Source organism: Hesperophylax consimilis, chromosome 18 (genome assembly GCF_061612785.1).
Source record: "Hesperophylax consimilis isolate HC1 chromosome 18, BYU_Hcon_1.0, whole genome shotgun sequence".
Taxonomy (NCBI): Eukaryota; Metazoa; Arthropoda; class Insecta; order Trichoptera; family Limnephilidae; genus Hesperophylax; species Hesperophylax consimilis.
The window spans coordinates 27,235,078-27,247,376 of NC_142853.1; the positions used below are offsets into that span (position 1 = coordinate 27,235,078).

Genomic DNA, 12,299 nt, shown 5'->3' on the forward strand with positions numbered 1-12,299 from the left:
CATTTTAAATGCTTTTTTGCAACATTCTTCCTACTATCTCCACTCATCTTTTTTTCATAAGCCCCAAATATAAGTCGGTCCTCAACCTCGCTATGAGATACTTTACATTTGTCAAGTTGCTACCTGGTAGGAGCCCTGGCAATTGGGTGATACCATTACAAAAAATACTGAACTGGGGCCATGACGCTGTAATATTAAATGTTAGATAGCAGTTTCTATGTTTTTACGTTGGCAACATTAGTCCCGCGCAAATTTTTTGTGGTTTCATAATCCGTAGTCGTGGTGTTTTTGGATTTACCATCATGTAATATGTTTGTTCTACATTGATGTCCATTATTAAATGACAAAATTGTTTAAAAATTCTATAATTATTTTGATTGTTTGACCTGAGAAACCATTTTGCATTTTGAAAATAGGTATTTTGCATTTGAAATGCTTTTCTAAAAACCATTTTGCATTTTGCATTTTCAAATGGAAAAGTTTTGACCCATTTCCATTTTGCATTTCAAATGGTTTTGGGTACACATTTTGCACATCTCTGATTGGACCAAAGGTTATTGATCTCCTGTAAAGTGGCCCGATAGTGGCTCCAGTCAATTGTAACACTGATATTTGTAATTGCAGGCTGGACGGAACCCGCGAGGATCTCGTGGATATGTTCATCGTGCATACAATGGAGGAGATCACCGGCCTCATGGACGCTCACTCCCGTTTCAAGGCCACCCTTGGAGAGGCTGACAAGGAATACCAGGTACTTTTATTACTACATACAACTTTTCACAATTAATTTTTTAACAAAATAATTCCCATTTCACTTCATAAATTTGTTTTATATACATCGTTCATCTATAAATCTATGGTCTGCCAAAGACAACCAATAGTGTTAATACATACATAAAAGTTTTTATACTTATATCACATTCATTCCTTGTATAAAAATATATCTTTTTGGGTACTCTGACATTTTAGATGCTGATGTAATTTTCTTCCTTGCAGTGTTACATAATCAAAAAATTTTAAACATTAAATTATCATAGAATACGATGAAGAATCATCTCCTTTCTGAACAAAACACCGTTGGGAGTTGAAAATATGAATTTTAACCACTGTGATTTTTAAACTTACTTTATTTTTTTCTACATTATTTTTCTTACCTGTGAGCAGAGATGTACAAAATGGGTACCCAAAACCATTTGAAATGCAAAATGGAAATGGGTCAAAACTTTTCCATATGAAAATGCAAAATGGTTTTTAGAAAAGCATTTCAAATGCAAAATGCAAAATACCTATTTTCAAAATGCATTGAAAATGCAAAATGGTTTCTCAGGTCAAACAATCAAAAGAATTATAGAAATTTTAAACAATTTTGTCATTTAATAATGGACATCAATGTAGAACAAACATATTACATGATGGTAAATCCAAAAACACCACGACTAGATATTATGAAACAACAAAAAATTTGCGCGGGACTAATGTTGCCAACGTAAAAACAAAGAAACTGCTATCTAACATTTAATATTACAGCGTCATGGCCCCATATTCAGTATTTTTTGTAATGGTATCACTCAATTGCCAGGGCTCCTACCAGGGAGCAACTTGACAAATGTAAATTATCTATCATAGCGAGATTGAGGACCGACTGATATTTGGGGCTTATGAAAAAAAGATGAGTGGAGATAGTAGGAAGAATGTTGCAAAAAAGCATTTAAAATGGAAAATGCATTGAGAAAAGCATTTAAAATGCAAAATGGAAAATACCCATTTTGCATTTTGCATTTCCATTTGAAATGGATTTATTTGAAATAAAGCACATCTCTGCCTGTGAGCAATAGTTTGAAGTTTTACATCAGTATTGTAGGGCTTGAAACTGTTAGAAATGTCAATTGCCAAGTTGTCAGAACTCTATTTGTGCAGAAATATATCTTAGCTTTATGATATTTGAATGAGCTTTTCATAATGATAATCAATGTTGTTTATTGTTTCCAGTCCATTGTTGGGCTGGTGCGCGAGGTAGAGACCATCGTGAAGCAGCACCAGATCCCCGGAGGACTGGAGAACCCCTACACCACGCTGACGGCCAACGACCTGACCAAGAAGTGGTCCGACGTCAGGCAGCTGGTGCCGCAGAGGGACGGTACGCTGGCCCAGGAGCTCCGCAAGCAGCAGAACAACGAGATGCTCAGGAGACAGTTCGCCGAGAAGGCCAACGCCGTTGGACCCTGGATCGAGAGGCAGATGGATGCCGTCACTGCCATTGGCATGGGACTTCAAGTAAACTATTTATACTACTTTTACCTATCTCTTTATACTCTTCCAGTTATTTTAAGTTTCTAAGCTTGTCCCTATTGTTATTATAGGCATTCATTCTCAATAATTTGTAAATCTGTTATTCAAATCATTCAATTTCGACTCGCATTCCCCCACATCTCTCAATACATAGGGTCCATTACTGTGCGAAATGCATTTGTGTATCCCTTTTTTGAGTTGATTTGCGTTGGGTTGGGATGATTTAGCTTGGTCTGTGAGAGACCAGGACAGGAACAGTAAGGATCGGGTCTAAATTTTGAATTAATTATATAATTTTATCGCCGCGAACGGGCAGAATACCAGTCATTATTAATTAAAGAACCTATCATCATTCACTGGGTATTTTGAAATAGTTGATAGTTGTACTTACAATATTATCAGACGGCATCCTTTGTTGGGAAAGACAAATAAGTAGATGTTTCCCACAGATTAGTTGGGCTAATAATGACCTGATAAAAACTACATGCTAACTTTGGGTTGAACGAGAGACATCAAAAATGGAGAATTTAGATAGAGGTCTTTTATTTAAAAGTAAATTGACATGGCTGATAATTATTGTGATTAATTTTTGTATGATGTATGGTTGTTATTAGGCACGTTGCGCTTCCTCTTTTAGGCAACATTTCGGACATCATTACAGTCACACTTCCCTGATGATGGACACTGTAATGCTGTCCGAAACTTTGGCTAAAGAAGGAGAAAGCGCAACACGGCATGGTAACCCAAAAATTTATTGCAATAATACTTTTGTCTGTAAAAATTTAAAATCGTATATGGCTGATGTTTCGTAAGTTTCATACAATACTAGATTAATGTCATATGAGTCCACAGTCCTCTTCATTAGAGTGGCCTAAGGTTTTGTACTGAGAAGATAAATATATCAAAATCTAAATTTTCTTTGTTTTTGATGTGAATTTAAAAAAAATATTTTGTGTTTTAACTATGTATGTAATTAATAATTTTATGTTCCCATCACTAAATATTCAGTATAGCAGATCAAATTTGAATCAATTTCTTTATCAAAATGTGAGTTTACCTGCAACTTTATAAAGAGTTTGTCAACAAAAATCAAAAGATTCAAGCTTTTGCCAATTGGGTCATCATAGACTATCATATCTTATTTTATCCGAGTACTGATGAATGGTTTCCTCTGGTCAGGGTTCCCTGGAGGATCAGCTCCACCGGCTGAAGGAGTACGAGCAAGGAGTGTACGCCTACAAACCACACATTGAAGAATTGGAGAAGATTCACCAGGCCGTTCAAGAAGGCATGATCTTCGAGAATAGGTAAGAATGGGTTATATTGAAAAACGTGAGTCAAACAATATAGCATCATTTCTTCATTTTGACAACTAAATGAATATTTCAAATGCCCCATAACTCATTGTGGATTTTTTTGCATTAACTTTTCACAAGTCATTTGCCTTAGGGCAAAAGTCATCTTTGAGTATGCTGTGTGGAGGGTCTGTTTAATGAAAGAAAGTTCAGGGAAGGTAAAAGGTGGTGGTCACTGTTGTGACTCAACTGTTGTCGCACTTAAGCTGCTTGTGTCGTCTCGACTAAGCTTGCTAGTATGTAAGCTCTGAATAGTTCTATGTTATATGATGGAATTTTTTTGCAGGTATTCCCAATACACAATGGAGACCCTCCGCGTGGGCTGGGAACAGCTCCTGACCTCCATCAACAGGAACATCAACGAGGTGGAGAACCAGATCCTCACCAGAGACAGCAAGGGCATCACCCAGGAGCAGCTCACCGAGTTCAGGGCCTCCTTCAACCACTTCGACAAGAACCGCACCGGTACGTTCCTACCTCCTACCATTTATACATCCAAGAATGATGAAGAGGATATAATTTTTTAACTTATAATTTTTTGATGATATGCTAATATATTTTAATAATTTTGTGTCCAGGCCGCCTCAATCCCGAGGAATTCAAGTCCTGCCTGGTATCTCTGGGTTACGGAATTGGAAAGGACCGCCAAGGAGAACTGGACTTCCAGCGCATCCTCGTCGTTGTGGACCCCAACTCCACAGGTACAAACACGTCTTCATTCAACTTACCCGCTAAACATTTTACAATTTTGATTGTTTCTATGGGCAGACCATTGGGTCATTTTGCAACAACACGGTACAACAGTCAGTTGCCAACAACCTCCTCGGCAAGACCATCATACTATTCAATACTAGCACAGACCTGTGAAAAATCACCTATAGGATTTGTGAATCTCATTGCCTTTACAATTTTTTTTTTTTTTTTAAACAAATTAGTGAAATCTATAAATAAACATATAAATAGTAATGAAGGATGAAATAGCAACTTTAAATCATACAATATGCAGTGTTTTTAAACTTACCCGATAAATCTGTCCAAAAATTTAAACAAAACAAATACACATTGAAATATGCAATTGTTATTTTTTTTATTAAAAAATGTGGTGCTTGTTGCAGGTTTCGTACACTTCGATGCCTTCCTTGACTTCATGACCCGAGAATCCACTGACACTGACACCGCTGAACAAGTCATCGACAGCTTCAGGATTCTGGCTGGAGACAAGGTACAATTTCACTTCGTCATTACAAATTTTCATTCCTCAATAAAGCTCTTAAACTTGAAATATCTAAGAATCCTGTAGTTTATGTTCTTCTCAATGACTTATGGCCAACAAGTTAGTTAGTTAGTGGAAAATGAGCTATTCCGTAGCCTGATAAAGTCAGATTAAATTACAAGTAGTGATTTTGAAGCGGAGAATATTGCGGAAAAAAAAACCAATGAGGTTATCTCCTACAATGAAAATTCACATTCACAAATATATTGTACTAATCAGAACATGCTGAGGACAGAACCTATAGAATTTTTGGAAGATATCAGTCTTCACAATGTTGATATTGGCTGCCGGCCGATAAGCGTGTGATGCCACAGTATATGCAATGACTGGCGCGGCAGTACTGTAACAATGCCATTCGAGACCATCACGAGATACAATTACATATATACGATTTACCAATGTTCACTCTTGATCTAATGATTTCTTCATTTTTGGAAATATCAAATTATTTTTATTGATGTTTTTCTCTTGTTCTTGTAGCCATACATCCTAGCCGAGGAACTCCGTCGCGAGCTTCCTCCCGACCAGGCCGAGTACTGCGTGCAGAGGATGGCTCCTTACCGCGGCCCCGGCGCCGTACCCGGAGCCCTGGACTACATGGTGTTCAGCACCGCTCTATACGGAGAGAGCGATCTGTAAGGCTACCCCCTTTCAACCACTCAAACAAACACACTTGTTAACTATGCAGTCAAATTTCTGTCTGGAATAAGCTATCCAAATTGATGTTAGCTATATTCTGCCAAAGAAACAACAGGTGCCAATAAGGCAATTTGTTCCTTTTAAACCTTGCCATTTTTAGTTAGTGCATATTCGTTTATAGGCCTACACATTTTATGTGTTAGGACCACAGACCAAAGAAGACATATACATGCCCTAAAAACTCTGGATACATATCATATCATTTCGACGAGCTGGAGGCAAACTGCACAACAATCTTTTTGACACCAAGAAGGTTCAAGCACGTCTTAAATAAACGATGACACCATTCATACTTTGACCTCCGATGAATGCACATTGAAAAAACCAGATCCTGCGCAGAAAAATAAAGTTGGCTAAAATAAGTTAACGGTTTTCAGCACAGTCCACTGTAGGACTTTTCTGCACAACGCATTCTCTCATATTTCAAATTTAATGTTTTTTTTACCGCGGTGAGTAAATTATTTAACATTTGTAAAAGTGTCTTAACTGAAGTGTCTTGACTTAAAGACTGAATAGTGATTCTATGATGCGAGTCGCCTGTAAACTATCGAATTCATTTATTGACAAATCACTGAAAGGGACACGCCCACGCCACCTTTGTTGAGGGGTCAACTTGTCTTGTTCCCCTCTCCCTTATTAGCAGGTCTATCTTTTCTTTGGTGTGTGTACAGGACCAATCATTGGTTCAAGATAATAAAACACCATTTACATTGAATCTCCTATATCTGAACGACATGTAATGGTTGATAAATGACTTGTTAATGCCAAGAGATCCGTTGTTTGATTGTTGACAACAGAGGTCGCATCTTGTGTAATTTTTGTGACGGGTGTGTTAATGTTTCTTGTGTGTTTCCAGTTAAACATCAGTGGTTGGTTTGCAGTGGAAGTGGAAATTGGGAAGAGAATATTATCCTCGCTGGGATTACTTGAACAGCTGCCATCAAACAGGGATATGGAAGTTACTTCAACACGAAGTTGTATCAAATATCACTCACTTTATAATATAAACACTATATTTTATTAGAAAGCTAAAATTGTGCAATCTACGAGCCAAAAACTATATAAAAAAACACTCACAATTTTTAACTAAATGAGCAGCGATATCTGAATTATACTTTTATTTATTTTATGTATAAATTTTATTTTTACTTATGAGAATTTATTTGATGGAATCGGAGACGACGTCTGGCACATTTTAATATGTTTTGATAGCTGTTAATGTGTTGTCATTATTTATTTGAATTTTATGTCAACTTATAAAATATACAATGCCACCTCAAACAATCTTTTATTGGCGTTTGTGGAAAATAACATATCTTTCAACAGTGTAAATGTGTTGAAACTATTTGCAGTTTATTTATATACTTACTTATTGTACAGTTTTAATCTTACGTCACACAACACTCATTATGTTATTTTTTACTAGGATTATATTTATTATAATAATATATTATAAAGATATTTCAGTCACATTTGGATTTAGTGTCTAATTGTGGTGTGTTGAGCGAGTCAGGTTTAAATGGAAACATTTAAGGTAAACAGGTTCACATTACTAGGACTTACTTTGACTGTCTTGTGTATGCTGTAATTAATCAACTTTTACTAATTAGTTTTAAGAATTAATGTGCCCAAATCGTATACTAACTCCAATGTACAGTGATTAAATAAAAAAGTTGTATAAACTAAGAAATAGTGGTTTTATTTTTTATTAACCTGTGATATTATGCTTCTGTTTTACCTAATCAAAAGCTTTTAACATTGTGTAATTGCATGATATAACTGGCTGTTGCTTATATTTGACTAGTTAATAAATATTTTGTTTTCTCGTGTGAGAGGTTGGCAAAGAACTCTAGAAGAATCATTCAAAATATTTAAACTTCATTTTAACAGGTCCAAACATTGTCAAACATATTTTTTAGCATTTTTAGGCCCAATACGTGTTTGTAGATCAGAACCAAAAGTTTGTATACAGATATATTTATTTAATTTAAACGCCCTGATGGGCTTTTTACATGATACATCTTTTAGTGCATAATGCAGTGCCAACAGAAGGTTTTTATTTTTAAAACAACAATGACAAAATAAATAACACAAAAAATTAACATAATACTTCATACATATAATTTTCCATTTAGATGTACATAATATAAGAAAAGAGAAAAAATAAATAAACCAGTGTTAAAAGTACAGATGGCATAAAAATAATATAAATTAGTAGAAGGTTGGTAATATGTAATTTGCAATAAGTAAATGAAAAAAAAAATGTAATCGCTCCTACTCAATATTCCTAAATAATAATATTAGCTACATAAAAACATTGTTCGGGTATTTCTTATAAATGATAAACTTATATTAAATATTACGCCCTATTGGGTGTTTTATGGAACTTTATATTTATATAAAGATAAAGTGTGGATGTAAGAAAAAGACATTTTGTGGAGAGCAGTTTGTCTTGTATTGTGAGTGGGTACATGATAAGTAATAAAGTTCGTTAAATCCATGGTGTCCAATCTGCTATTCGCTATTTTGAAAAGACAAACTAAATCAGTCATTGTGCGCCTTGATGATAAGTCGGTCAAGTTTAGTAAGTCCATTAAAAAGCTGTAATTAAGATCTTCGACTGGAATTCCTTATTTATACTGCACTCTCTCGATTTTTAGTTGGTGAATCTTATACAATGAAGCCCAGATTGTTGAATTATACCCTAGATTGCTTCTCACCAACCCAGTGAAAAGTAATTTAAATGAATTAATTAATCTTAAGTCTTTCACCGTCCTCAAAATAAACCCCAAACATGTCATGGCCTTGTTTGTGGAATAAAAGATAATTTACTGTCAAAAATAATACCAAGGTCCTTAATTTGCTAGACTCTTTTTAGAATAATGTTATTGATGGTATATTGTATTGATGCATGATAGGATTTTTGATATGGGCAAAAGTTAACATTTGACTTTTTTCATTATTTAGGAATAGACTCATAGGAATAGTTCATTACGGGTGCACCATTCTTGTAATCTCGCAAGATTTAATTGTAATACATAACCGTCATTGATATTAGAAATAGTTTTGTAAATTTAAAGATCATCAGCAAATAGGAGTATCATAACTCTATCAAAAAATGTAGTTATGTCATTGATAAGCAAGGAAAACAATATCGGTCCCAAGTGAGACCCCTGTGGAACGCCGGTGAAGATTTCAAACTGGTGTAAATTGAATATTTAACTAATATTTTTCTTTTGTGCAGATAACTTTCAAACCATCTTAAAATATTCCCCATTATTCCAAGAGTTCTTAATTTTTTAATTAAAAGTTTATGTGAGACTATGAAAAGCCATTTCTAAAATTAGTGTACACTACGTCTGTTTGAAGATGTTTGTTCATTGTATTAAATAAATATTCCTAATAAATCATTAAGTTTGTTAAATAATTTCGGGATTGACAACTGCATTTTGGAAATGGTTACTGAAAAGCAAATTTTTTTTTTTACAAATGTGGCCAATAGGGCAGCCTTGATTTATCTGCAGCAGCGATGAGGATGGGTACCTACACCATTAACGTACAACAATATCACCAATTTTACTCACACTTGGCGTTTTAGTTTAGTATGCAATAAATGTTAAATAAACAATGCGTAATGCAAACTATTACACTTTAAGGGCCCGTTCCCACTTCCGTTTTCAAATCGGAGGCAGGTCCCGTTTTAAAAACGGATGGCCAATGGCCCTGTTCACACTTCCGTTTTAAAAACGGACCATACTCTACGAAAAAAAATAATTGTCGATTCAACCAAAACATGTTACAGTAGAACCTCGTTAATTCGAAATCCAGCGGACATCAAAAATCAAATTTCGAATTAACGAATTCCCACGTAATTCGAAATTTTATGAAAAAAAAAAAAAAAAAATACGCCGAAAATCGATTTTCTCGGCCGCCTCTTCAAATCCGGGTGGTATTTTAGTTGTAAATTCGTATTAATACCAATTATTTCTTTATTTTCGCGGTCGATTACCGTAGCGGCCGGCCCTTTAAATTCAGATATTCGCAATAAATTCGTAAAAATGCTATATATTTACGCGTAAATCGAGATTTTGCTGCCGATTTCGGTCGCGGCCTACCCTTTAAATTGAGATATTCGTAAAAATACGATATATTTCCGCGTAAATCGAGATTTCGCGGTAATTTTCGGTCGCGGCCGGCCCTTTATTTCAAATATCTGAATTTGAATTCGTAAAAATACGATATATTTCCGCGTAAAACGAGGATTCGCGGCCGTATTCCGTCGCGGCCGGCTCTTCAAATTCAGATATTCGAAATAAATTCATAAAAATGCTATATATTTACGCGTAAATCGAGATTTCGCTGCCGATTTCGGTCGCGGTCTACCCTTTAAATTGAGATATTCGTAAAAATACGATATATTTCCGCGTAAATCGAGATTTCGCGGTAATTTTCTGTCGCGGCCGGCCCTTTATTTCAAATATCTGAATTTGAATTCGTAAAAATACGATATATTTCCGCGTAAAACGAGAATTCGCGGTCGTATTCCGTCGCGGCCGGCTCTTCAAATTCAGATATTCGAAATAAATTCGTAAAAATATGATATATTTCCGCATAAATCGAATTTTGTCGGCAGTTTTTCGTCGCGGCCGACCTTTTATGTTCAGATATTTGAAGTAAATTCGTAAAAATATGTCATATTTCGGCATGGATCGAAATTTTTCGGCCGATTTCCGTCGCGCCGTATTTTTTCAACGCGGATATTCGAAGTAAAGTTAGTAAAAATACGATATATTTCCGCGTAAATTGAAATTTCGCGGCGGATTTCCGTCGCGGTGATGAAATACGATATATTTACGCGTAAATCGAAATTACGCGGCCAAGTTTCGTCGCGGCCGACCCTTTAAATGCAGATATTTGGCGTAAACTCGTAAAACTACGACATAATCCGCGTAAAATGTATTTTCTCGGCCCTTTAAACTCGGATATTCGAAATAAATTTGAAAAAATACGACATTCCAGTGTAAATCGATTCAGATTTACAAAATAATAATACTAATTAGGACAATGTATAACCACGTAAAAATACATTTTTCGGCGTTTTACCGCCACGGCTGACTTTTAGATTCAGATTTACGAAATATTATGATTTATTTTCGCAAAAATCAAATTTTTTCGAATTACACGAACAAATTTTCGTGCGCGGACAAAAATAAATTTCGAATTACGAATTAACGAATTTCGAATTAAAAAAAAATTTGTATGAAAAAATTTTTCAGCGGAAATTTTTTTTGCGAAAATTTCGAATTACGCGTTTTTTCAAATTAACGGGGTTCTACTGTATTTGAACAAAAACATGTTATTTGCTCATTCTTCAGTAATGGTGCGCAATGGACGACAATGAAGCTCTTGTTGTTCATGTGGTACTTATTAAAAAGAAGGAAAAAAGTAAAAAGAAAATTTTGGGTACACCCAATCATAGCCGAATGATTTTCTGTAGGAATTTTCCAAGTGTTAATTGGTGAGTTGAGAAGTGATGAACTAAAGTTCTTTAATTATTTTAGAATAATAATGATTGGATTATTTATATAGCGCCGTTTTCACCATGAAATCACCTCAAGGGCGCTTAATGGCTTAAGAGAATGTCTATCACTTCCTTTAACCATCTACTGGAATGAGTTTCAGAGAGCTTAACATATCAAAATACAAAATTGAGAAAGTTCATTTGTCCTGAAGAAAGGCTATCGATATTTTAAAGTAAGAAAACAATAACAACTCAAATATTTTTTATTATGTGTTCATTAAACTAATACGCTCTTCCGTGCATCTCATTAAAGCTTTAAAATTTAAAAAAAGTAAACTTAAAAAAATAAAAATGTTGATATACAAAAGTTGTGTACACCAAGTGTTTTGTTTTTATTTAGATAAAGATAAAATATTACCATACTCTTTCTTCGACCAGTGGTATTAAATTTTCGGGATTTATTTCCTTATCCATTATTGTAGTTTTGATTTATTTACTTAACAAAATAACCAAATACAAGCACGCAGCGTGCCTGTTTCCTTGTGACTGGGAGCGAGCGGGGAGGGGTCGGGGTTTGGCGGGGACTCTGCCGGAACGACTGGACGACAAGTGTGAACAGCTCCATACAACACTATGAGCGAGCGTGTTCCGACACGATTTGAAAACGGACGCGCTGCGCTGGCGATCCATCCGATAAAAAATGTCGGATCCGTTTTCAAATCGTGTCGGACAAGTGTGAACAGCTCCATACAGCCACTAGGGCATCCGTTTTTAAAATGGAAGTGGGAACGGGCCCTAACACAACGAGGATCAAGACAAATATTATGCGTCTGAACAGCACTTTGTGTCTCTTTATTATTAGATATAAAAGGTAAGCTGTATTCCATTCAAGTACCTACCCAAACAATAAAAGTTTTACCAGTTTAAATTTTTCAGGCTGCTGGCAACATTATGCAATGTTGAATAATATTTACAAATATTCCATATAATTATGGCGGCAAAAATCAACACTTCACAATAAAAATGGGCACTGCACAGCAATTGAATATTTTTGTTAATTTCCTAAAAGAAGCAACATGCATTGAAGAGCTCAAAATATTAATGGAGAATTCTATTCAGGTTTCATTTCTCGGTTTGTACAATTGAATATTATCATTGCATC

At 35.2% G+C, this 12,299-nt stretch overlaps 1 protein-coding gene across 5 annotated transcripts in view; it reads left to right on the plus strand.

The window, feature by feature from the left end:
• The window catches only part of Actn (alpha actinin), a 134,398-nt gene extending 127,498 nt beyond the window's left edge, over nucleotides 1-6,900 (plus strand). For 3 of the 5 annotated variants that reach the window (XM_089642775.1, XM_089642773.1, XM_089642774.1), the window contains 7 exons: nucleotides 625-751; nucleotides 1,990-2,274; nucleotides 3,469-3,596; nucleotides 3,931-4,109; nucleotides 4,223-4,345; nucleotides 4,760-4,866; nucleotides 5,398-5,556. In XM_089642775.1, the coding sequence (XP_089498901.1) occupies nucleotides 625-751; nucleotides 1,990-2,274; nucleotides 3,469-3,596; nucleotides 3,931-4,109; nucleotides 4,223-4,345; nucleotides 4,760-4,866; nucleotides 5,398-5,556 (1,108 nt within the window). Of the gene's footprint in view, nucleotides 1-624; nucleotides 752-1,989; nucleotides 2,275-3,468; nucleotides 3,597-3,930; nucleotides 4,110-4,222; nucleotides 4,346-4,759; nucleotides 4,867-5,397; nucleotides 5,557-6,472 lie in introns of those variants that run through there. The other 2 variants (XM_089642771.1, XM_089642772.1) reach the window with 1 other exon arrangement.
• Nucleotides 6,901-12,299: the final 5,399 nt, after the last annotated feature.